The sequence below is a fragment of the Lissotriton helveticus genome, chromosome 2_1 (genome assembly GCF_964261635.1).
Source record: "Lissotriton helveticus chromosome 2_1, aLisHel1.1, whole genome shotgun sequence".
NCBI lineage: Eukaryota > Metazoa > Chordata > Amphibia > Caudata > Salamandridae > Lissotriton > Lissotriton helveticus.
In genome coordinates this window covers 1,001,070,172-1,001,097,754 of record NC_136059.1, presented here as the reverse complement: position 1 = coordinate 1,001,097,754, position 27,583 = coordinate 1,001,070,172, and the positions used below count along the sequence as shown (strand labels likewise).

At 45.9% G+C, this 27,583-nt stretch overlaps 1 protein-coding gene across 1 annotated transcript in view; it reads left to right on the top strand.

Moving 5' to 3' along the window:
* ALDH1A1 (aldehyde dehydrogenase 1 family member A1) overlaps window positions 1-27,583 on the top strand; it is a 240,161-nt gene that overhangs the window by 155,565 nt on the left and 57,013 nt on the right. The window contains exons 10-11 of the mRNA XM_078675766.1: window positions 4,470-4,634; window positions 11,058-11,215. Coding sequence (XP_078531892.1) covers window positions 4,470-4,634; window positions 11,058-11,215 — 323 coding nt within the window. The remainder of the gene's footprint in view (window positions 1-4,469; window positions 4,635-11,057; window positions 11,216-27,583) is intronic.

The following is a 27,583-nucleotide window of genomic DNA, read 5'->3' as shown; positions in this document are numbered from 1 at the left end:
TGGAACTAACACAATAGAACACAATAAAACCATCTAAATACCATTAAAAGGAGATGTTTTCTGTTTATCTGGATAAAATATTGCTGACATGTATCAGCATGTACTCACTCTTTGCTTAAATGAGAGCTACTTTCTTTTGCTATGTACAATAACCCTCCAGCCTGGTTCCTCATACCTGCTCCTGCTACTCTACACACTACCAGGTGAATATTGTCATCCCCACACTTTCTGTAGGCACTGGCCATGAGTTGACTATTTCCAACACAAAACAATGCCTAATCACATGTGTGACTTATCTGTATTTGGTATTTTGTAAAGTGCCATAATTCACTCAGAGGCATCTTCTGGGCAGTATACATTATTTACAGCTGATGTGTATTATGAATTTCTGAGAGGCTAGAGCTGGGATTTAAAGCTATCCTGCATTTAAAGCTTCAACAAAGGGGTCGATTCCGATCGGGTAAAATGCGCTCCGAATCGTCGTACGGAGAGTTTTTTCCCCATACGAATCGTACCCGTAGACGTCCCGTACGTACGATGAAGTACGATCCGTACTAGGTGCCAAACTCCGTACGAGTCGTCCAGGACTCCGTACGACTCAAATCTCCGTACGAGTTTCACTCGGAACCGGCTGTACGCGACATCACTACGGTTCGCGGCTGGTTTTTACGACCCAGCAAGTACGATTCGTGTCGGGTACGCGCCGTACGACCCTTTTCCTACGGGAGCCGAAAACAGTCGTAAACGCAGAGTTCGCGCCGAAACAGGTACGGAACGCCCCCCCGGGTACGGCACGTACCCCCCATGATCGCAGGGGTATGGTGCGTACCCCTGTGATCATGCGGGGTACGTGCCGTACACCCAGCGTACATGGGGTACGCACCGTACCCCATGTACGGTGGGTGTACGGCACATACCCCATGTACGCTGGGTGTACGGTACGTGCCGTACACCCAGCGTACATGGGGTACGTGCCGTACACCCACCGTACATGGGGTACGGCACGTACCCCGCATGATCACAGGGGTACGGCGCGTACCCCTGCGATCATGGGGGGTACGCGCCGTACGGTGTGTAGGTGATCGTGCGCTTTTCCGTACGAATCGACGTGTACCGTACGAATCGCGTCCAGGTCGGCCGATCGGAATCGTCCGGTCGTACGGCGTCCGTATGAGTCGTACGGAAATGGCTCCGGATACGAATCGTACGGACGGGGATTTTACCGGATCGGAATCGACCTAAAAGTGTTTCTTGGCTTACTGCTAGAGGAAGACAGTTCAATTAAATTACTGTTGCAAGCAGAAAGCACCAACACTATCAGATATGTTAGTTTTATGATTTTATGAAAAAATGGCCTGGTTATTTTAGGAGCCTAGTGCCAGTTCAGTGCCATTTAAGATTTTCTGACCAGATGTGTCTATGTTTGTGCAAAAGCCTCCTTTTGGACCTAGCCCTTTCAGTAGGGGCACAATAGTTTTTTGCCTTCCTCAGCCATCTTTTGCTGAATCCCTTGTTGTTGGCTATTAGGACTCTGGTCACTTTTCCCCTTAACCTGTAGCAAAGTGCTTGATCTTGCTCCTTACAACATGGTAAAATTGGACTACACCTAATTGGCCCATTTAATTAATTTGTAATTCCCTTGTAAATGACCCCACATGTACCTCAGGCATGTAAATTAAATGCTACTAGTGGGCTGCAGCACTCATTGTGCCACCCACTAAAGTATGCTTTTAAAACAAGCCTGCTATTACTGCCTACAATTCTAAACTGCCTTTTTAACCTGGGAACATAAACTTTTTGCCAGGCCTCAACCTTCCTTTTTAAGATTTATAAACCACCCCAAAGGTAGATCCTAAAGGCGCCTAGGGCAGGGTGCATAGTATTTAAAAAGTAGGACATGTGTGTTTCGATTTTACATATCCTGTCAGTGAAACATACTAAAGTACTTATTTACTGCTGTAAGTCCTATCTCTTCAATAGACTAACACTGGGTTACCTTATTTCTGTTAATAAGTGCCAAATTCAGATTGGGAGCTGATAGAGAAATTATGTTTACTCTCAAACTAACTGTAATTTAAAATATTCTTCAATGGTAAAATCGCAATTTTAGATTATAATTTTAAAAATGCCCCTTTTAGAATGTTTCCATTTTACTGCCCAAAAGTTCTGAGGCAGGTTCCTTATTCTACAGCTGCCAGGGCCTGTTAATTGTTCCTCATTCAAGAATATGTAAAGGGCCCAGACTGTGAACAAAGGGAACTGGCAGAGAGCAGGAGGGCTGGGGAGATGATGTACCCTACCATGATTCGTTTTCAAAGGGCTTGCCTATAGCACTCACAAAGGAATCTGAAACTAGACCTTTGATCCCCCAGTTTGTAGCCAAGCCCATGGGAAAGAAAAAAGTGACCACAACCAGTTTTGAGGCTAGTTCTGATAATTTCTCCACATAAATGCTGTCAATGGGTGTTAGAATTGGGGTTCTGGTTGTCTAGGGTATGCACCTAAGCCACGGAGAGCCCACCACTACAGTCTGGGCAAGGAAGTTACACACAAAAGATAACCTGTGCTCATCCTCTGGTAGCTTGGCGCAGAGCAGTTAGGCTTGTCATCAGAGGCAATGTGTTTGCGCAACACACTCCACAGAAATACAATGAACACCACAAACAAGACTCCACACAAGAATATATCAAAATAAATATAGCATATTGTACATAAAACAAGACCAAAACACCATGAATCATAAATACTGTGCATATTATGAAAATACTGAGATAGTGTTTGTTATCAATGACAATGCAAGAATAAAAATGACATACATCATAACATCAGTGCCTGTAATTCCAGTTTGGTTAGAGAAAGAAAACAAATAAGTCACCATATATCACCATAAAACCATAAATATTTTGCAGGTAATGCAACCTTGTTTAAAGGCAACCACATTAAATGCCCATATAACCACAGAACTTAGGGCCCAACGCCTCTGTGCTCATACCAGAAGGATTATGGTAGATTTGGGAGCTTCATCAAAAACAAGAGTATTTATAATCCAGGTGTAGGCCGCAGAAGCACCTGCCTGCCTACTTGTTGTGATATGGTAATTCAGGTTCATCCTGAGTGACATACGGCGGCCTCCATCGAGGCTTCCCCCCATAATGCCACCAAAGAGAAAAGATGGCTCTAAAGAACAAATACCCCAAGACACAATCCAACGGGGTTGGGGATATGGGGTGCACCCATCATAGAATCAGTGGGGAGACCTCGCTGGGTCAGCCTGCATGCTGAGCATTCTAATTGCAGCTGTCACTCAGCAACCATGATTTGCTTGAAGGGATGGGGGATGTTGAGGGTCATCCATCGGGCTGACGGTGATGCGGTGCACAGAGAGCGGGTGCCTCGACACAGCACTCCCACTTCAAATTACAAGATCATGTTTTTTACAAGTTGAATGTTGCATCTATATCTTCTCTGGTAAACCACCCAGTATATTTGGATCTGCCTAAGGACAGTCTGCATAGATTGTATCTGCTCAGACTTTGGCTGTCAGGGTGTCACCAGGGACGTAGCTTGGTCAGTAAGATTGGGAGAGGGGGTGAGATTTTCTGATTTTCCAGCAATCACGCTAGTATATAATGTTAAAATACATTATACGATAAGCAGGGTGTCCTACTCATCTCCTAAAATGATCTGGAAAGGTTTTTGCTCCATGTCCCTAAATCGAGCCTACGGCTAGCGGAAGGGCCAAGCAGTGGACGCATGATGCTTTGATCACTGTCCCTGCTCAGCCCTCTTCCTAACAAAGAGTGAATGTATTAATGTTGCACTATTATGCATTTTCTCCCATTAATCATGTTGGCATGATTATGTGGGTCTGCTATTGTTACCAGGTTCCCACTGGCTCCCATCCCCCATGCTTCTGTCAAATATAGGAGCAGCAATGACCACTAGGGGCCTTAAAGGTCCGGTCCATGTTGAGAGTTACATTCCCACTCCTACCCATAAGAAGGTTTAGGAATCTAACTCAGTACACCACCATTCCTGTAATATACGAGCCGTCTAGCAGGGGGTCTGAAATATGGGGGAGCAGAGAGTTACATCCTTTACGTAACCTGTGACTCCGCGTACAACAGATCTGTGCTCAGCCAGGACTACAGGAGGGAAAGAGAAAGGTATCAGGTACACATTCCTACACATTTCTCTGTGCATTAGGAGTGTATGTTTGTGAATGTAAGTTTGTGACTCTAGGACATTTAATCCATTATACATATACTCAATGCCCTGATTTAAAAAAGTTTCAGTTTGTGCAAATAGAGGAAAGGACGGACAGATTGATAGACACTGAGCTAGATAGACAGACAGACAGGCAGACAGATAGATAATCTATTTTGTAGGTAATCATGATGATGTTTAAGAGGGTGTAATCTATGATGAGTTCAACCTACTAATTCATATCTGTTTTCTGTTTTTAATAGATTGATAAGGAACAGTTTGACAGAATTCTTGATTTAATTGAAAGTGGGAAAAAAGAAGGAGCAAAACTGCATTGTGGAGGCCGTGCCTGGGGAAACAAAGGTTTCTTCATTGAGCCTACTGTGTTCTCTGATGTGAAAGATGACATGCGCATTGCCAAAGAAGAGGTAAACAAACGTATCAAGTTTTTATAGACATTTCGTTATCTTGCATCTTTTTGCTTTTCTATTATATCTATTGAAATAGTGTCACACTTTTTTGAACAACAAACATCACGAGGTAAGCCCACCCTGAGAAGGTTTAAGGGGAGCATTGAATCATTAATGTTTGTTAATAGGACTGGACTGGGCTTGCAGCTAGAAGCACCTTACAAAAGGTTTCACCAGTTCCATATAGAACGTGGAAGTCAGCCTGTCCCTGCCATCTTCAGTAGGATTTGCAGTGGGACTACACCAAACAAAATATTGCAACAAATGGAACAAACCATGCAGTAGAAAGTAAGATGTTTCAGAGAGTACAAGCTATAACTCTAGTAGTTTAAGAGGCAGTCCTGGATGAGAATCCTTAAATATGTTGGTACTTCCAGGAATGTCAAGAGACTCCCTGCATCTCATGGGTGAGGTAAGCTCCCAACATGTAAATGAGGCGTCAGTCTAGGGCCAGCTAACTCATCAGGTTGCAGACAAATATCTCAGTAGATTCAATATTACAGGGCTCCTCCTCACCTAATCAGGTTCCATTTCTACAAGACAAACTAAGAGTAGTAGATCTGGTAGCAATGGGGCTAGCCTGGAATAGTAAAAGCAAGAACTAGCAAGAAACCAATCAAGATACTTCTGAGGTCCAGAACAGCCATAAATAGCAGCATCCAGCATTGCTGGACAACTCTGTGTTTCCAAATGGAATTATTAAGGAAATACATCAAGGTAATTCATGCTGCACTGGTTTTAACATGAAGTAATGGCTGCCATCATCTGGATTGGGTAACTTTCATTCTTTTCCTCTCCACATGATATCTTAGCTTGGAAACATCATCGTGGATTGGGGCCACAATGTTAGCTTGTAATGTTCCACCACCAAGGCATGGAGCCTTCATTATTATATTGGGGCCAAGGACACGGGGTTAATTTTAAATGAGTTCTGCCTTTCCTGCGGCAACATCAGTCCTGGCATCTCTCTCATTTCCTCCTTGCTTCCCGCCAGAGGACCCACAGCAGACAACCGCCATGACACATCCATGAGTCATTGTGCCTCAGACAGGTACATCCTTTCCATTCATCAAGCACACATTTAAACAGTGCTGCAACACATCATATCTGCTCATCCAATCCAAACTACCTTATTCACATTACCACATATCACTCTTTACTATTAGAACACGTTTGAGACAATGTCCCTCTGGTTAAATCAAGGCATACTCTTTAGTATGTCATACTCTGGAACGACATATATAATCATCACATATAAATTCCATATAACATTCATATGCTCATTCACCTGCCACCCAAACACACACATGTTAGATGCTCTCAGTCCAACAGGTGACGGCATACAGTGCATGCTGCATGCTCAAGAGGGGTAATACATTAGTTGTCATCACATTCAGGGCAGACTTTAGCGGCGGTGGCGCCGGGTGCAACAATCTTTTTTGGCGCCCTCTTCCATTTCCCTCACCACCAAATGGCAAATGTGCCCCTCATCTCACTATATCCTCTCTCACATACATTTCATTTCTTTTAAAGCGCTGGCAAAGGTGGGCTTTACTAATCCTCTCAGCTATCCACATAAAATGCAGATCTGTTCTTTGCAGCAGGCATATTAACTCTCTGCGCTACTTTACGGCAAGTCCAAACTGCCCATAGACAAAACTCCGATCTCACTCTCTAGCAGAAACAATAATCCCAAGAGTTATTTTGACATTTTTATTGCTGCCTCAAATCTGGATGCCCAAGAAACTCTGCAGCAGGTACTTTTAAATCTTACCTACAGCGCCCTTCCAGAGTTCAATGCCCCCCACGCCCCTCCCTTTCCAGGTCAAAGCCCTGATCACATCTTTTAACAAATATATGTAAATAATCCTGTAGACACGTTTACATTTTAGGGACCTGGTTTAAAGTTTGGAGGCTGAACCATTTATCCAAAACATCTCTGCTACACAATCAGTGGCAGGTCTGTGGCATTAAACTTTCCACAAATTCTGGTATTTCTTCTTACACTGTAGCTTTTTCTCAAGCCCACAAATCAGTGGCTGCTAGCACATCATGCCTGTGTGACTTGGTAGAATTGCCATCACCACATGTGGATACTTGAAATGTAGCCTAAAACAGGGATTACCCACAAGAGTTTCAGACATGCAGGTATTTCTTCTATTTGGCCAGAGTGCGTTTTGTGCAATTCTTCCAAAGGCCATAGAAAATGGGATTAGCCCACCATGGCTAAATTGGGCAGCTGTCCATCTGTCGCTATGTTAGGCAGTGGAATGCACAAGATTGTTTGCTGACAACAGAACTGTCAGCAGCAATCCATTGAGAAGTCCATCTCCCCACATCAAATCAGGATGATAGACTACAGAAGTGGGAGGATGGGACATTTGCGCGTGTTCAATGGAGTCCTGGTACCGCTTGCATTCAGGTCAGCCCATAACATAGATGTGCACTGTCGCATAAGTCAAACAGAGCGAGCAGGGTCAAAGTAGATAGAATTAGTAAATCCTGCATGGAAAGACACGCTCCGCATGACAGGGGATATTTCTCTCTAGGATAATAAAGCTCCGTGGGAAAAGTAAGATAACCACAGTGCAAACCACCATTTTATTTAAAATCCTCTTGTGAGAGAAGATAGCCCCATGGGTAAATGCACGTTTTGGTAGGACTGCATCTGAATGTTATCAATGCCCAGCCTCTGATGCTATTAACCTTGGATCCAGTTCTCATAAAGAGTGACTCTGTTTTGAAGTCATTGTCTGTGCTATTAGGCAAACAGTAACGGTTTGCCCTAAGCAAACAGGAATGCTTTGTCCCTGATAATGTTCTCATGGATTTGTTTATCCATCTGCCAGACTGTAACATTGTATTTAGAAGACATTTTATCCCTACATGAGTCACATATATTTTCCTACTCATATTAGCACTTTACAATCTTATCATTAAGAAAAGGCATATTTAGGTATTTCATCACCTCAGGACTATAGAAATAAAGCATTTAAACACGGACCTTTAATTCATAAAATAGGATAGAAGAAAATGGATATTTGACGGGTGCACTCCATGAAAGATCAAACGGGGGAACAGAGCGCAGTTCCATTACAAATTCTCTCTTACTTGCTGGCTACGACCCAGTTGCTACTACAACAAACGTTATGTTGTTTAGAACAACTAATTTATGGGACACCAGTCTAGATGACATCCGGTTTATCACAAGCCCCAGGGAGCAGAAGAACGCCTAAATATGCCTCTTTACAGAGTTTATACACTGGTCTTCTTTTCCCAACTGTGTTAAAGCAGGGGAGGCGATTTGGTTATATTAAAAATGCTTGACCCATTTCACACCCTTAAATGCTTGGGTCAAGAACAAAAACATCGAACTCGTGACAAACATGTCTCCAGAGCTCTGAAATTCATCTGAAAAACCTTCATGGATCTCCTATTTTCTCTAGAGGAGGTATTTAAAAACGGGGCCATTTATCTAAAATATTCTACAGATATGTTGTCAAAACTACTAAACCGTGTGTTTGAAATAAGAAACATAAAAGTTCGGGTACTCCTGAAATTGCGTTTTCCACAAATGGGAGAATAATGATATGGTTGTTATCAGCAGTCTATATAATTTACAACTGAACGGTTGTTTTTTTTGTTATATTTTGTTCAAACCCTGTTTGTTGACGAACCATGAAATTAATGAGCCTTGATGTAAGCTTCTTTGGATCGCGTTACTATTTCGTAGGGAACCAATAATGCTGAAAAGTAGTACAAAATGTCACACGTACCACTGAACAAATCCTTATTTACTTACTCAATTGTTTGCCTTAAGCATGCCTGCATAAATATTATGTTTCCCATTTACCATGGCTCTGCATTGTAAAATCAACAAAATTCCTAATCCTCTGCAGGAAAACAAGGGCAATCAGGACATGGATATGCATTCCTTTATTTAGACCTGCAGGGCCGCATTTACTATATTTTGACTCACGGCAGCGCAGCAAGACTTCCTGCGGCGCTGCCCTGCCTCAAAATAAAAGGCCAGGAATGCTCTCTATCTACAAGTTACAGGAGCAGATTTACAAGCCCCTTGCGCCACTTTTGCGTCACTTTTAACATGGGAAAAGTGACGCAAAAGTGGCGCAAGGGGCTTGTCAATAAGCCCCACAGTGCCTTCTTGTCCTTCTCCCCTGCGCCGGTGCACAATCAACAGCCATGCATTATGCAACGGTGCCTGCGCTGAGGGCACGATTCTTACACAAAAACAACCATTACATGAATTTTCGTCTTTCAACGCGTGCTGCAGAATTCAGCATGCATAGAAAGAGGAATAAAAGGATTTCTCCTCGTTGCACCTCCTTACTCCTCCCCTGGGGATGCGTAGGATTTTGACTCATTCCCAGGTTTACAAAATGTTGTTAATCTGGGAATGTGTCAAATTCCATACTAACACCCACGGAATGCCCCTTTCACGTGGAGTTGTGCAAGAAAGGGAAACATATTTCACTAAAAGTCATGCAGGGTGACTTTACATGGCCTTGTAAATATGGGTAAGCCCATTGTGCTGCTGATGCGTTAATAAAAGTGCTGCACCGGCGGCACAATGAGTTGGTAAATGAGCCCCGCAGTTCTTAACCTTTTGACTTCTGTGGACCCACACTGAACCACTACTAGAAGACGCGGACCCCCGCCTAAACAATTTCTACGATTTGAACCTCACACCAAAACAGAAACAAGTATACACCAAACAAATTCAGAAATTATGAAATGTTTTATTTAATTCACAAGTAAAGAATATGTAAAAATCGGAATTTAATTTGAATGCAGTGGTTGGAGTTTTTCAAAATCTAGTTTTACTTCTAAAAGAAATTGCAGTGTGCTAAACTGCAGTATATCATGTTTTCTTTTTTGATCCAAATACCTGCTCTTTTTGTCAGCACGTACCTGTGCTTCCATTGAGGCCACCAATTATCCATGCCAGGTCTATTTGCTGTACTTGCACTGCTCCCACACACCTAGATGAGGATGCCAACTTATTCTTTAGCCTCCAATTTCGAATATAAAGTTTTCAAATTTGCTTTTATATATGCAAACTTTATTAGTCTACCAATATTTATTTTCTAAACAATGGCAAGCCAGATTTGTAGCACAAACTGCCCTGGAAGCTAGATGTAAATAATCTTCCTCTATACGTATATATTCCCCAGCTAAAGGGACAAAACCATAAGGATTTTTTTTTACTTCCCTAAATGGGAGATTACAGTTTTTAATAAGTGTGGTAACTTGCATTGTAATTGCTTTCAGCTGACAACAATAAATATTTTAGTTTATTTAACAAAACTAAAGGGCATATTTACAAGAGGATTGTGCCACCGGAGGGTCACTTTTACCGACGTTCAGGTGGCGCAATGCCCTGCACGACATTACAAAGTGGCATTAACGCCGCTTTGTAAATATATTACCCTTTTATGCAGGTATCTGCGTGAAAGGGGTGTGCAATGGGTGTTGCTGTGGGTGTTCCACCGCAACACCCATTGCTTTTTGATGCTGCCCCAGATTAACAAGGATATGTAAGTCTGAAGCAGTGCCAAAAACTAACACCATGCAATGGCAGGCGGTAGAATGGTGCAATGAGGATAAATACTTTTATTTCCCCAAGTTTTTGTTTTTTCTCTATGTGCTGCACTACAGCACACATAGAAAGAGCAAAACGTGAATAATGATTGTTTATGTGCAGTAAGTTATGGCTTCCTCCACATGAACAATCATTAAATAATGACAATTTGCTACTTGTATGTGTGCTGCAGAATGCAACACACATGGAAGTAATATATCATCATTATTGATTGTTTATGTGCAGGAAGGGACACCTTTCTGCACATAAACAAGCATTCCCTGCAACGCATGCACCCTTGCACTATGACACAAGGATGTCTATGTTTGCACTAGGCAGCATTTTTTAGCGCTAGGGAAAAACAGGGGTTCGCTGCATTGTTGTAAATACGGCACATCCCTGAATTTTTTAAATGGCAAGGCACGGTGCCATAAAATTTGCTGCAGCACCACGCTCTGCCATTTCCTTGTAAATATGCCCCTAAGTCAGGTAAAGCACGAACAATTTGTGGTGACCATGCAGAAAAGGTGGACTGACTGTAAAATGTATATCGCTGAACGTCTTTAATAACTTCGCACGGGATTGTGCTTGTATGGTGTTTGCTACCATAAAATTCAGAGAGCCTACCAAAAAAAACAGAAAGTATGCATCGGAAAGAACCAGTACAAGTTTAAAAATCAAAAATACCATCAATTGGAATAAAATGAATTGACCAGACATTAAGCATTATCTCAACTGGACTTCAGCATGTTTTTCTTTCATTTTATTCATTGTAACAGATATTTGGGCCGGTCCAACAAATCATGAAATTTAAAACAGTGGATGAAGTCATTAAACGTGCAAACAACACAACCTATGGTTTGGCAGCAGGAGTATTTACCAAAGACCTGGACAAGGCCTTGACTTTTGCTACTGCTCTTCAGGCGGGCGTCGTGTGGTAAGCTGCTCTTCCTTTTTATGTACATTGGATTGTCACTGTCACAATATGCCGAATGTATTCCTAGTTAGAGTCATGCATAACATGTACCTACTGCTATTTCCAAAATTAATTCTGCAGTAGTTTTCGAACTTCAAGTAACAATAAATTCTACCTGTCAGGAGGTCGAGCGAGCTGTGGCATCAGCCTATATCAGAGCAGAGCAAAAAAACAAGAACAGCTAGCGTGTTTTTGTATTTTAAGTACCCAGTTGTAACTGCCAAGGGAAACATTGCTTTGATGTTTATTTACCTACTGAGTAGAATAATATTTGATGCCGGAATAGTAGTCACCCTCTCTCACATGAAAATAGACGATGTCCAACTACAAAAGCATGGCATTGCTGGGCCAATTCACATGGTCAGCGACTAGCTGCCGCCCCCCCCCCAATCCGGCACCCAACACCAAGGAACGTGGACACGAGACGTGTTTACTCTTTGGAAGGCGGGCGCTAGTCGCCCGGCCGTATTTATTAAAGTATGAAATTAAAAAAGGGTTTTAATTGCATAATCAACAATGAAATACAAAAATCAGCAGGACATTCAGTTATACAATCATTATCAACAATTTTGAGAGCCTGACCTTAACAAAACTCTAATACAAATTGTTCCTAGCTTAACTAAACATCCTATCTTGATTTTTGTACATTTCTGGCCATATGGCAGGGTCACTACCGGTGTCAGGTCCTACAAGCTGCGCCTTCCCCTTAGAAGTGCGCATGCGCAGTGTTACCCCGGGAATTGCCCGGTCTACGCCCCAAACTCCATTTACCCACTAAAGGAGGGCCCTTACTCTGCGCCGGTGGCGTCATGAGTCCACGCGCGCGGGGTGGCTACCAGCCTAAGGAAAGCGTGAACTACTCCTACCCGCGCTCCTTTGCATATTAACTTGCCCCTGGAGTACTGGGAGTGGCCCGCAGGCTCCTCCCCCTGGGCGGGAACCTCCATAGGATGATGCCCGCCCCCTCAGACCTCAAATATGTGCTCACCGATAATGACCTTACCGCATGCCCCATACCTAATAAATACGACGACCTATGGAAAAAAGTCTAAAGGACAACTACACTGGCTAATAAATACAGTATCCACGCATAGCTAAAGGGGAAAAAAGGCCTAACGACACATGGCATAAATTACAACTCGGTTCACGCATGCTGCCCATAATCACAATAACTACGTATATCTACAAAGGGAAAAAAGGCCTAAAGACACATAACTTCAAATCTAGTTCACTTCACACTTCATTTTTCTATAGAGGGAAAAAGTCCTGACAACAGATCACAAAATACCACAACAACCTACTCTCTCCCGCGGTCTATACCTATGAAACTTACCATTAGACCGGACATAACGCTGCTTAAACTTTGTACCAAGGGATGGTGGGTGGGAAACAAAGAAGCCCCGAACGCGGGGCACAACGTTCCGTGAGGGAGCGTCCAGGGACAAGGGAGTCTCCTGGGCGCTCCCTACCTCTTATTCCCGAGGGGCCGGGTGGCCCCTCCTCACGCCCGCCCCCCCCGACCCGGAACCAGTCCATTGATTCCGGGTCAGGAGGGGCGCCGGCCAATCGGCGGTGGGCCGCGCCCCCAGGGCACGCCCCCACCGTCGAAGGACCCGAGGGGAGAGGGGGTGAGGCGGTCGCCGCGCCGCCATGCGTGCGGGGGGGCCGAGGGCCCCCCCTTTTCACATGGTCAGCGACTAGCTGCCGCCCCCCCCCCAATCCGGCACCCAACACCAAGGAACGTGGACACGAGACGTGTTTACTCTTTGGAAGGCGGGCGCTAGTCGCCCGGCCGTATTTATTAAAGTATGAAATTAAAAAAGGGTTTTAATTGCATAATCAACAATGAAATACAAAAATCAGCAGGACATTCAGTTATACAATCATTATCAACAATTTTGAGAGCCTGACCTTAACAAAACTCTAATACAAATTGTTCCTAGCTTAACTAAACATCCTATCTTGATTTTTGTACATTTCTGGCCATATGGCAGGGTCACTACCGGTGTCAGGTCCTACAAGCTGCGCCTTCCCCTTAGAAGTGCGCATGCGCAGTGTTACCCCGGGAATTGCCCGGTCTACGCCCCAAACTCCATTTACCCACTAAAGGAGGGCCCTTACTCTGCGCCGGTGGCGTCATGAGTCCACGCGCGCGGGGTGGCTACCAGCCTAAGGAAAGCGTGAACTACTCCTACCCGCGCTCCTTTGCATATTAACTTGCCCCTGGAGTACTGGGAGTGGCCCGCAGGCTCCTCCCCCTGGGCGGGAACCTCCATAGGATGATGCCCGCCCCCTCAGACCTCAAATATGTGCTCACCGATAATGACCTTACCGCCACAGGCCAGTATTGTTAACCGACGATCTGGCCTCCCCCTCTAGCCCCTATCCCAGGACACATCCTCCTACCCCAGCCCTCCAGCCAAGCCCAGATATTGTCAGCCCATAGGACATTACCCTCTTCTGTCAGATGAACCCCGTCTTTCAAGTAATACTTTTGACCCCAGATGCACCCATGAGGTATTGACTGTAACACGGGGGTTCGGAACAACCTATCCAGCCGTGTGTTGATCCTCTTTACCGAGTGATTCAACGCCCTGACTGAATCGCCCCCCCGCCACTGAAATCGAGGTATTAGTTGTGACCATACTAATGTGCACCCGGGGCAGGTCCTAGCTATCCAACCCGCTGTTGAGATAATCTCCTCAATCAAGGCGCGCCTGCCCAGTGTTGTCAAATCGTTCTCCCCAAGGTGAAGTATCACCACTGACGGTGGAGCCCGCTGGCGTGCTAACAGCCCTTGGAAGAATCCCCTAAACTCGTGAAGACACAACCCTCCTCTGCCAAAGAACGTGATATTCAACCCTAGTTGTGCCGCCCTTTCCTTCTTGTCACCTGACAGGAAAACACATTCCGCTCGCTTAACATATGAATGACCAACAATCCAGACATTATTCTTTGTTGTTTCCTGGTCGCCGCTCCGTGCCGATGAATATTGGCGGTGCCCGACGACAAATTCCTCCCCTGCGTAACAGGTCTGAGAAACTGTAAGAGAGCGGAAAAGAGACCAAGCGTGAGTGACAGGTAATCATAGCATGTCCATCCGAACATAACGTTTATAGCAGTCTGACGACCACCTCCCAATTGTCTTCACTCTTTCCACTGGGAGGCCCCCCGCCACCGCCTCAGTTGCTGCCCCAATCCTGAAAGAATGAGATCCAAAATCTCTAGGATCAAGACCCGCTTTTGTAACCCCAATTTCGAACACTCTCCTGAATTGATACCTGGTCAAGGGGCTCCCGTCGGCGTGACAGAGCAACGCCCTGCCTACTGAACCGACCAATAATCCCAAGAGTGATTCCACGTGCCTCACCGGGCAGCACGGGTTGGCGGGGGCCCGTTGCAGAACTATGGTGTGACCCCTAGCTTCTTGATCGGTCTTTGATTTCTGGATAATCACCCACATGGTGTCACCCCTTATCGTCACCCCAGCCTTCTGCAAGCCGCCTAGTATGTCAGCCTTAGATCCTGCCACAAGTTCACTAATTCTCAGTGCCCCATAAAATGCCAGGGAGAATGCCGCCCTAAAAAGAAGCACTTCCCACTCTGAGTTACAAACCATCTCCAGCTTGCCCAGTAAGGCTGTTAGCCGGGCCAACCCCATGGGCTTCCTTTTATCCTTCTGGTGTCCTTGAATGCGGCGCCATCCCCTTAAAGCCTTGCGTATCATAAAGGTATTGGTGGGATCCCGAAAGCCCCTAGCTTGAGCGAAGAATGACACTGCTGCCCTATGTCTGGTTGCCGCTGCTACCGAGCGCCCCTCTTTGTGCATCCATTCTAAATATGCTGCAAACCCATCCTCCTTTGCCCAAAGCACTTCCCACTTAGGCCCCAAAAAGGAACAATAAGACAGAAACGCCCCTTCGTAAGCCGTCTTGGTCCTGGGGGCTAGGCTAGCGACCACGAGGTCTTGTAATCTGGGGCACCAATCTGCCAAAGTACTGCTGGGAAGTGTGCTGGCGAGGGGTCTGCTGTGGGGAGATGCTCCCTGAAAACCTGCATTTTGAAGCGAGAAAGGGCGTCAGCAGCATTGTTTAAAACACCAGGGACATGTTTGGCTCTAAAATTGGCATTCAGTTTAAGGCAACGCAGAACAATTTCTTTGATCAGACGAAGTATGAAAGGACACCGCGCCCCCTGCTGATTGATACATTCCACCACTGTCATGTTATCTGACCAAAACACCACTGATTGGTTACATAGGTGTTCGGGCCAAACCATCAGTGCCACCCATATTGGAAAAAGTTCCAGGAAGCCAATGTTGCCGAGCAAACCCCATGTGTTCCATTCCTCTGACCATTGTTGAGCGACCCACCTATTCCCTAGGATGGCACCAAAGCCCACACTACCGGCCGCATCGGTCCATAGTCCTAACTCCGCTGATGTAGTGAGCGGGCCGGGCCAGACCACCCTACCGTTAAAATCCTCCAGGAATGCCATCCAAATAAGCATATCCTGGCGAATTTCAGCCGATAGGCGCGTGCGGTGGTGCTTTTCCCTCAGCCCCTGCATCGCGTGCGCGATGGAGCGAGAGAAGGGGCGAGCCATTGGGATGATTCTTAGTGCGAAATTCAGTTGCCCTACCACCTCCTGTAATTGCTGCAAAGTGACCTTCTCCTTCCGGAGGCATAACTGTAGCGACGTTTTGAATTTGCGCACCTTGTCCTTAGGTAGTCTAAAACATTTCTCAAATGAGTCAATCTCAATGCCCAGAAATTCCAAGCAGGTGGTCGGGCCCACTGTCTTCCCAGGCGCAAGCGGGACCCCAAAAGCCCGCATGAGCACGCAAAATTCCTGCAATGCTAGTGCGCACTCCTGAGAACCCGCTGTACCGAGAAAGAGGAAATCATCTAAGTAATGCATGACCCTTTGATGGCCTGTCACCTGTCTCATGGCCCATTCAAGAAATGAACTAAACATCTCAAAGTAGGCGCAAGAAATAGAACAACCCATAGGCATGCATTTGTCCATGTAAAACCTATCCCTAAAGGTGAAACCTAAAAGATGTTGGTCTGCCGGGTGGACTGGGAGGAGGCGGAAGGCGGACTCTATGTCTGATTTCGCCATCAGCGCCCCGGGTCCAGTGGCCTGTAATAAGGTCACAGCCTGATCAAAAGAGGCGTACCTAACACTACAGATGCCCTCGTCAATGGCATCATTCAGGGAGGCCCCCTTTGGCGCTGATAGGTTATGAATCAATCTGAATTGCCCCGTCTCTTTCTTGGGGACAACTCCCAGTGGGGAACACACAAAATTGTGTACTGGCACTGTAGAAAAAGGGCCAGATATCCTGCCTAAGGAAAGCTCCTTGTCAATTTTGGCGGCCACAACAGCTGGATTGTGTGTGACTGATAATTGATTCCTACAGTGCGCACTGCCTGTGTATCCCCCGGCCGGGATCCTAAAACCTTTGGAAAAACCTTCCTGAAGTAGGGTGGCCGCTTTGTGGTCAGGGTATCTGTTCAAGAATGGAATCATTGCCACCACATCCACTGGAGTGGGGGGGCGTGACGTGTCTGACTTATAGTGGCCTTCCCCTACCCCTCTGTCCCGTGTTACCTTGCTTGGACCTACAGGTAGATTCTGGGTGAGAGGGGTGCCCACAGGAGGCACATGCATGCCTAAACTTACACGCGGCCCTTGTGCAGGTACGCTTATTAAAATCCCAGCACACCCCTTTCTTTTCTGGCCCACCTGCCCTAAATTTCCCAGGCACTTCACTCGTTTGGGGGGGCCGAAAGGGCTGCTGTGGTCTAGTGAACACCCTGCCCGCACCGAACTGAGGGGGAGGTGCAGTGTCAGAGAACTGTTTGTGCCAGGCCATGGAGTCTACCGTGTCCCATGGTAATGCTCTATTGAATTCCAACGCCTTCCTAAAATTCACATCATAACCCTTCCATGCTTCCCCAGAATACTGTTGACTCCACCCCACAATCCTGCTCGAATAGCAGGCCAATGCAGCCTGCAGATCTGGAGGACGCTCAGCCTTAACTGCAGTGAAAACGGCCCATGCTTGCATCCAATTATTGAGATTTTCTTCAACCCTGAATCTAGTACACTGCGCCCTCCATTCACTCGGGAGCATCCACTCTTTCAGTGCTTTTGCTTGCTCCATTTCCCTATTATCCAATAATAAAGAATAAATGTACACGTATTTATCAGCCCAAATCATTTCTTTGACAGCTAAAGACACATGTTGAGCTAGATTTTCGCTCCTGGAAGGTACTACGCCGTCCCCCAAGAGCGGCAATGCCACTTCCTTACCAAGTGCGGGCACCGGGGGCGGCTGCCCTTGTACTCCGTCCAGCTGGGGAACACTTGAACCTGCAAGGGGAGAAGAAATTGGCAATGCAACACTGTTGGCGATCGGTGCCGATCTGATTTTTTCCATGAACCTTGCCGCCTCTGCCGCATAGTCTGCTGAATTCGGGAAGGCTCCCCCTTTTTGGAGCCATGGCATCATGGCCGTCAAGTGAGCTAAGAATTCGGGTGGCATTGAATCTACGTTACCCCCCGGGACAACAGGTACCACTGGGGTTATGCCCATTGGTCCTGGCACCGCTGGCAGAGCGGGTATCGGGTGTGGCCCGCCTGTACCCGGTATTGTGGGCACCGGTGCGGAAGCAGCCCCAGCGTCTACTGGTTGACCTGTCGGCACCGGCACCACAGGGGCAATGGGTGTAGGCACCTGCGGGGGTGGGACCACCGCGGGCGGTGCGGCGGGTAACACTGGGGTAGGTACCGCCTCCTTGGGCCTTTTGGACCTAGGTTTCCCTTGTGGGGTGACAAATTCCCCTCTTGGCACTGGTGCCACCCTCTTGCGGACTGGTCTCCCGGACGGGCCTGGTGCCTCGCCATCTCTATCCTCCAACCGGGCTTCCCGCTCCTTAATTTGTCCTAGCTGTTGTTTAATGTCGCTCATCTCCCGCATCATAGCCCGCATCATAGCCTCCATGTTGGACCCCCTTTTTCCACCCCTTGGACCTGGCATGACGCTTAACCTCACAAAAAACACCCGCTGCCTACTTAGTTCCCAACAGGTCAACTGTGTGTACCTTTCAGATGGAGGGTCACCAGGGGGCTTTCAGCACCATGCAACGGCGACCGCAACACTAGCGGCTTGTCCGCTTATGTAAGGGGTGAGTAAACCTAATGTAGACCCACCCGGCGGCCACCAGGAGCGATGAATGCTAGCCCCCCGTACCCCTCTTACCGACCAGTCCCGTGTACTCGCCGGCGATATTGTTCTATGATCACGTCCCCCACCAGGCTGCGCGTTTAATCTCCTTACGTCCTCTCTGAAGAATGAATTGGACCAATAATGTCGTTAGCAACCTGGAATAGAGAAATGCATTAACACCGTGTGACAAAGCAGGGGCAAGATCAGGAAAAAACTTGGTTCAGATACACTGGAGGTTTGAACCCCCCTTGTTAATAGCAAAAGACCAAGGCCTTACCGAACAGTTATAAAATCTCAATTCACCATCACTCCTTATTAAACAGAACAGTAATTTTCCTTCAGTCCACAATCTTATACCGTTCCCCCAATCCAGGTGGCTCTTATCGAATAATAGTTACACAGGGCACTTCGCTTTATCTCTTTGAACCGTCATGAAAAGAAAATAGTTGTCCAATACTTATTAACTTTCATAAGACAGTTAACTTTTCTATCTGTACAATATTGCACTTTATTCCATTAGAAATATGCCCCACTAACTTCTGGGCTCCCTCCCAGGTCCTGCCCTGGTCGACCCTGCTTAGCTTCAGAAAGTGCTGCTTTTGTTCCGCCGGAACAACCTCTACGTTCTGCCCTAAAGTGGCGGGAAAAACCTCTCTTTGTACCGCGTTATGAAACCTCTCTTTGAAATACGCTGTTAAATCAACAGTGAATATCGTCCCCACCAACAGTCGCTCACTTCTGCCCCGCTATGCCCGCCGCTTCTTTCAGCGCGGCTCCTCTCGCTTACCGGCTGCCTGCAGGACCCTAAATCCACCGGCCGACCGGTGCGCCGTTCCTGGACCACCCGCCCTTTACAATACCTTGCGGGACCTCGAACCGGCCCGTACCACGCTCACAACCCGATCCGTTCACCGGCTCCCGTCGAGCCACAGCTCCTCGGAAAGCTCCCCCTCACAAGACGGCTGACTCCACGCGGCGGATATCTGCAATCCAAGGGACTTCGTAACCTGTAACAGGAAAAGACCCGATCCTGCCACCGGCTCCCAGCGAGTCACTGCTTCCCGAAAAAACTCCCCCACACACGACGGCTGACTCCACGCGGCGTCTGTATCCAAGGGGACTCCGGAACCTGTAACAAGAAAAGACAAGAAATTAATCAAACAAAGAAGCCCCGAACGCGGGGCACAACGTTCCGTGAGGGAGCGTCCAGGGACAAGGGAGTCTCCTGGGCGCTCCCTACCTCTTATTCCCGAGGGGCCGGGTGGCCCCTCCTCACGCCCGCCCCCCCCGACCCGGAACCAGTCCATTGATTCCGGGTCAGGAGGGGCGCCGGCCAATCGGCGGTGGGCCGCGCCCCCAGGGCACGCCCCCACCGTCGAAGGACCCGAGGGGAGAGGGGGTGAGGCGGTCGCCGCGCCGCCATGCGTGCGGGGGGGCCGAGGGCCCCCCCTTTTCATTTACATGGAATCATGTGGGCACAGTTAAAAATCACAATTTAAAAGTGATGGGATCTGTCTGTTGTTGTGAGTAGAAAGTCCACAGGAGACCAGGTTGTGGTTCCAAGAAGTAACTTTATTCAGGTTGAAGTTACAGAAGCTTTAGATTACAGCCAAGATGATAAGTGACCAATATGTACACCCCACCAGGAGCAGCCTCCTAGCTGCTCAGCCTGCTGACACCAATTGACTCACATCAGGCACCCAACATTCCATGACCCCATCAACATTCCATACATACTCAGGCTGAACAGGAAGGGGCAAGATAGAGCACAGAAAGAACATGAAAATGTAACCCTACTACATCTGACTGTTCCAAAATATTTAACAATGTGGTCATTTTTTGTGAGCATATAGATTTTGGAGAAAAGGGAGATGGCTTTACCCAGATGTGGACCCCATGGGTACTGTGCCACTGGTCTCAACTAATGCTTGTGAAGTCATCCTAAACTGGTCTTAGATTGCTTGTGTTCCTATCCAATGGAACTGATTAGGCAGCGCCAAGGCTGATTTCCATATGCTAGATCTCTGTCAGAAGTGGCAAATGGTTGGAAAACAATGGAATTGAGTACAGCAGAGTGATTACCGCTGGCTGAGACTTTGGCATGCTTTGCACTCATCACCTATGAATTTCCCTATACATGATTTGAGCCATAAGCAGTGTTTAAAGATGGACTAATTACAGTACATTGTCCAGAAAGGTTTTTAAAACAGACAGGTTTTTAGCTTTAAAGCTTCACAGTGTAGGCGATACCTGAAATCCTCAGAGGTCAGCGTATTTAGCTTCTCATAGAGGGGTTTAACAGGATAGTGATCCTTTGGTTAAGGAAAATCATTAAGCAATTTCAGAGAGTTCACTATTTGTAGGCCATTAGAGAAGAAGAGATGTTGTTTTGGATGTGTCAGTTTTAGGGTGAATTTGTGTGCGCTGAGGTGTTATGAACAGGGGTGGATTTATTCCACGCCCTTTTGAAAGGGAGTGAATGGAACCCATTCAACTGGATCAATAGAAAGTGCTGTCAGGGAAGTTATGAAAACATCATATGTGACTGAATGGAGAAAGGAAATATTGTTAATAAAGAGACACATTTAATTTAATAGTGGGCAGCCTTTAAAATGGTTATGACAGGGATTTCTTGTAGGATAAAATATGTTTTTTCATGTTCATGATGGGGACAGAAAATAAGGTGATAATGGTGAAATGTGTAGGTGCTCTAAGGGGCTATCTGGTACAAGAGACAGTGCTGCTTCTGATTTCTGCTGGCATTGAATATCTCAAGGCTACCTTCTGGAAATCATTCAGCTCTGAAACTTTGTTTTGAAGAAGGGAGTCTGAATTAGGCTGTGGTGTGAGATTTGTTTGATAGAAGGATACCTTAACATGCTGCAAGTCAATAATCGTAACAGATTGTGTTCATCACTATGAGAAATTTGGTTACTGGTTGGCTGGGATATGAGTCCTGGTCAAGCAGCAACCGCAATCTTAGTCAGGGTAAGTCACAAGCAAACCTCAAATTTAACCCATGCTCAACTCCCTGGTAGCTTGACACAGAGCAGGCAGGCTTAACTTAGAGGCAATGTGTAAAGTATTTGTGCAACGTATCAAACAGTAAAACAGGGACAACACCACACAGAAAAATTGCCACACCATGTTAGAAAAATAGAGCTTAATTTAATAAATATTACAAGGCCCAACTGGGACGGCGTAGTCAGCAAAAGAACAATAGATTTAATCCAGATCTCTTGACTGGGGGTGAATGTTTAATTTATTCTGCATTCCGTCCATCATTTGTTGCTGCAGCTATTTTCACCCTAAGTGGGATGGGTTTGCTAAGATGTGGGTCCCTTGCTCACTGTGCCACTAGATTCAAGAAAGCTTGGCTGATGAGGGGGTGATACCCCGAAACAGGTCTCAGGATGCTTGTTTCAGGTCCAGGGAGGACCTGGCTTGGCAGTTCTGGCTGGACTGTTCCCATGAGGGGCAGGGCCAAGACTAATTTGCATACGGCTGGGTCCAAACTGGAGTGATGTAGTGAGCAAAAGAACGAAAGATTTAATCTAGATCTCTTGACTGGGAGTAAATGTTTAATTTAATCAGCATTCCGTCCATCATTTGTTGCAGCAGCAACTTTCTAAAAGTGGCATTTCCAGAATTGCAATTTAAAATCCGACTTCACCATAAGTTAGAATTTTAAATTGTGATTCCAGAGACGCCAAAGATGAACTGGTTATCTCTTTCGATGTGGAAATTACACTTATAAAATGCAGTAAGGCAATTCCAATGTTAATCTATGAGAGAGAGAGATGGGTACATTTAAGGGTTTTTCATGACCAGAATATGTAATAGCTAAAAGTACATGTCCAAACTTTTAATTACACAGCACACTGCCCTTAGGGCTGCCTAGGGCCTTCCTTAGGGGTGACTTATATGTAATAAAAGGGGAGTTTAAGGCTTGGCAATGGGGTTGAAATGCCAAGTCGACATTGCAGTTTAAAACTGCATTCAGACTTCAAAAGCAGATTTGCGACATGTTTTAATGTGCTACTTAAGTGAGTGGCACAAGAAGTGCTCAAGGCCCACTGGTAGCATTTCATTTACAGAATCTGGGTATTTGGTATGCTACCCTACAAGGGACTTACAGCTAAATTAAATTTGCAAATTGGATATAAGATATTGTTACCATGTTTCAGGGAAAGGACACAGACACTTTAGCACTGGTTAGCAGTGGTAAAATGTGCAGAATCCTAAGACCAGCAAAAATGAGGTCAACAAAACAGCAGGTCTGAAGGCAAGAACTTAGGAAAAATCACACCAAGGATAGGAGGTCTAACAATCACAATTGCAACCCAATCATTCATTCATCAGGAAATCAATCAATCATGTCCAGGTCTTTACAAAGCCACAATCTGAAGTAATGTGATGGATACAGTGCTTAATTTGAACCAATGGCTGGTGGTGGGGGCCACTGGTACTTTTTTTGCAACCAGCACTTATTTTTTCACATCTGACATTGACTGATAGCCAGAGAATGCTAAACACACCAAACAGGAAAGCAGAGTAAGAGAAAGGCAGGAAAACTGTCACAACAGAAGTAATCTGGAATATGCACAAGTGAAATAAATGGTGAGGGAGTGTCTATAGTGGATAAAAGAGGTCTGAGGTGAATTGAAGGTTACACAGCTTTGGTGTTTGGTGCGCTGACATTTAATTGCCATGGCCACAGCGTCTGAGCAGAGCTTTGGACACTGGCTCTCACTCATTCACGACTTAAACACTGGGTAGATATTCAGTTTTTAAGTACTCAACATAGGATGGCTGCATATGGGCATGTGTGTAGCTATTTGTGAAGATATCAGTTTTACTGATCCAGAATTCATTAGTACCTCTTCCTCTGCTGGGAACTGTGTAACGTATAGGCAGTTTGCCTTGTAACGAAACACGCAGCCATCACATGACAGAATTGCTGTCACAGAATCCCATTTGAAGTTTTTTTTTGTCCATTTGAGTGCTTTGTATTTCTACAAATAGGTTGTGAAAGTCCAAAATTCACAACATTGCTTTACACTGATTTGGAATTGGCAAATGTTAATATAAGAGAAAATTTCACAGTAAAGTTTGCATTTCTCAAGAATTGCTACCACTCCATACAATTCCATTTACACTTATATGCAGTATTCGAGTATTTGCCTGATCAAAGAGTGAGGATTATGGTGAGAGAAAGACCAGCCATTGGGACCTTCCCAGACCAGCCAACTTGTACAAAAATCTCACGTCTGAGAAGGGGGGGGGACTTGGAGGGGGCGCAGCGTTGTGCCAAAAAGTACCTCAGAGGCTCTTTTACCCCACCCTGCCCCTGAGCCCTCTCCTGCCCCCCCCGCCCCCAAATGTTTAAAACCTTGCTGAGTCTAGTGTGATGTCCTGTGGTTTTTTCACACTTCTTAATTGAGGTAGGCAGTTTAAAGCCTCAGAAAACAAGCTGGAAATCCACTATTTATGGTGTTTTTAAGCTAATTTTCCCTGCCACCGTGTGTTACTGGCTCCTCACCGGGTGACCATGTAATGAGAGCTGATATCGTGTCACCCAGTAGCACCACATGTGTTGGTAGGTCTGCCTTCCCAAGAAATGAGTGAGTATGCCACCATCAGATGAGGAGCTGCCGTGATTGGGAAGTTCGCAGCCATCTGCAGTGTTTGCAGCTCTCGCTCAAAATAGGTGAAAGAAAAGTATTTTTAGGTTGTGATTGTAAAACAAAAAAAAAAGAAATTGACATTAGCATGCAAGGCACAACAGGAGTAGTTAAGATGCCCCTGTTAGCACTATCTAAACAGATGATACAAAATGGCTTTATGCAGGGCTCGAGTCGGGGTACCACGCGGGTGGACGGCGTCCCCCCACTTATTTTACCTGTAGCTCGATAACTGGAGCAAATGGAGATACACATTCACTCTTTGGCCTCTCCGGGGCGAGATCGGAGCTCATTCGGAAAGCTGCTCATGCTCTGGCTTCTCTGATGCAACATCTAAGGGGTGAGCGATGGGAGGCAATGAGTCTGATGGTGCAAGCCACCTTTCGTGACGTCACTTACTGTCGTGACGTCAGAATCCCCCCACTTCTTTTTTAGGAGCCCTGGCTTTATGTGTGCGTGGAATTTTATTAGGACTGACGTCACTCCTCCCCTCAAACACCTCAGCTCTCACACCACTTGATCCACGTGATATTGTGCTACGCACGTCGTTTGTTTCAGGTGATGGATTTCAATATTTAATCTCTCGGGCATCATTGAACGTCACGAGCACCAGTTTTGTGTTTCGTCTCTGCAGGTTCCATTGCAGACACCGAGGAGGCCTAATGAATTCGGTCTCCCAGCGCCTCGCCCTGCCTTTAGAAAGCGCAGTGATATAGGTTGCACCAGAGGTGTTTCCACAAAAGAAGGAGCCAATGCCTGTGTAAATAATATTCGTGTCAACGAACAGCAGCCGCTGCTTCATTTGTGGATTAAAGGTCGAAGGCTCTTCGAGCCAGACAACAGCCACGCACACTAAAAACGAAAGGAAGTAGCAATTCATTCCAGTTTGCAATGTAACCATGCATAGACATACACAACAACATCGGATTATTTTAAAATCATTATCTGAGAATCCTTCTTAAAAATAATTCATTTAATAGAAAGTTACAAAAAGTTATACGTGAACAGAATTATTGAAACTTTCTATAACACTTCCCTGATGGTAAATAGGCTATTCAGCATAACTAAATAGCTACAGCTTTACACAATCATATTTGTAAATGATTTACACAAGGTTACGGCAAGGCCGGCGTTTTCACAGTTTGCTCAGTAATGTTTAACAGTGGCGACTAGAGTGGGATTTCTTAGCTGCGTAAGCGAGTGTAACCAAAGAGCTTGGGCGTTCCTCAGGCGAATCGGGGAAGGGGGGTGGGGGGATTGGGGCAGAGAGGTCTCCCCCTGAGGAACACTTGAGAAAATGGTGCATTTCCCTATATAATTTCGTAATAGATTGAGCTATTTACTTATTAACAACAATTGCCTCATTGGTGCTAAATATGATGAAAGCCCCCGTGACACTTTCCACAAACTTTTAACTGCCCCACTCATCCTCGCAGGGATGAGAGAAAGGCCCATTGGGCTTGGTCCCTTCCACGTAAAGCACGACTCCCAATCAGCAACGCACTAGGGAGTCCAGTTACTATTACTCTGTTTTAGTGACGCTCAAGCAACCTCGGAAGCATGGAAGGCTGAGTCGGCCAGGAACTCAAGAGGAGCTTGTACCAGCAGATGTCAGTGACGGCTGCTAACTCCTTGGGCCCCTCTACTGGCATTGAGTAGCGGCAAGCACAGGTAAGAGCAGTGGGGTAGTGGGGCTGGGTGAGGGCGGGGTGGGGGATGGTAGAAGTCAACAGACAACAGGACAAGTAATATTAAATAAATAAAACCACTTTGCGCTCGCCGCCTCTAATGCGACGAGTGTAAAGTGAGTGGTTTTATTTATTTATTTAAAATTACTTATCCCGTCGTCTGTCGATTTCCACCATTTCCACCCCACTGCTGACTTAACTGTTCTGTGGGCACAAATAGCCCGCCCAAGCTGAGCGCCTTCTTTCAAATGCACCCCCATTTTCAAATCCTACTTGCTAACTGACATTGGTTCACAGCTGACCCACCTTACTACCGTAGTCTGGAAGATTTCTGATGATCGCCTGCAGCATGTTCTCAACAAAAGGAAGAGGTGGGTTGGGTCCTAGTGAGTAGCTGCTCCAACACATCCAGCACTTCACAAAATTAGAAAGTAAAGTAAGGACTGTGAACAGGAATACCAGTGTCAACAGGAAGGTGCCCAAGGACAGAAGGAAATAAGGTGCCAAGAACATCTGAATGCCTGCTGTTTTCCACTCACTACCAAGCGTTCACTGCTTCTGCCCTCCAGCCTTACAGTGCGGGTACCTGCTCACAGAAGAGAAAGGCACTCCCAATGCTGCCAGCAGTGGCGGATTAAACCCTGTGGAGGCCCATAGGCTGGCGACATTTCGCCCCCCCCCCCCTTGCAAATCATCTCCTAATACGTTTTTAATTTTACCCCCCAACAATTTTAACAAACCAATTTTATTACACAAAACGAAACATTAACAAATATTAATGTTATGATCGATTGTTCCATTGTTGTGTGCCCCTAAAAGGAGTGAGGCCAATAGGTCGGTGCCTACTTTGCCTATTTGATCATCCTGAACTGGTTGCTGTTACAAGATAACACAGTGTTATAAAACAAAAGATCTTCCTTGCAACAGAGTACACAGACACAGGCTGAAAAAGGACTAAGTAGCTACTTGCATTGAGCGCAACCAGTAGCTCACATGCTACTTACTTACTCATTGGAAAAGACTGGCCTTATCTGTACTGTTAAAATGGGATTTCTGGTTGGCTAGGACTTGCGCCTAAGCCAGACAGAAACCACCACTCTAGTCAGGGAAAGGGAAATACACGCTGAAAATAATCCTGCTCACCCACTTGGTAGATTGGCACGAGCAGTCAGGCTTATCCCAGAGGCAATGTGTAAAGCGTTTGCGCACCGCACACACAGCAGCAACACACTAGGCACACCACAGAAGGAACTCCACACAAGGGTATATATAAAAATAGCCTTTGTATTAACCAAAACACATTAGAATAGTAATCACACAATATACACTGTGCCAACTGGCACTTAGCAATATTTACAGGGGATTATATACACATGACAGGGCAAATTGGGCCACGGTCAGAACCATCACAAAGCACAAATAGTAAATGTAGAGCACAACCAGTAATTACTGGCAAAATACTGTAATCAGCATTATATCCGGCAACATAAATCATATTATGCAATCAGCATCAAAGCAGGCGTAAAACACATCATGCACCAACCTCATAAGCCTGACCACATTGGGTAAAAATATCCTCACCAGCATAAACACATTATGCAATAACCTCACAAGCATAAACACAGTATGTAATAACCTCATACGCATAAATCACAGATTAGAGAATAACCCCCTAAACATAAACATCAGAGGCATAAATCAGGGCGCATAAATCACATTT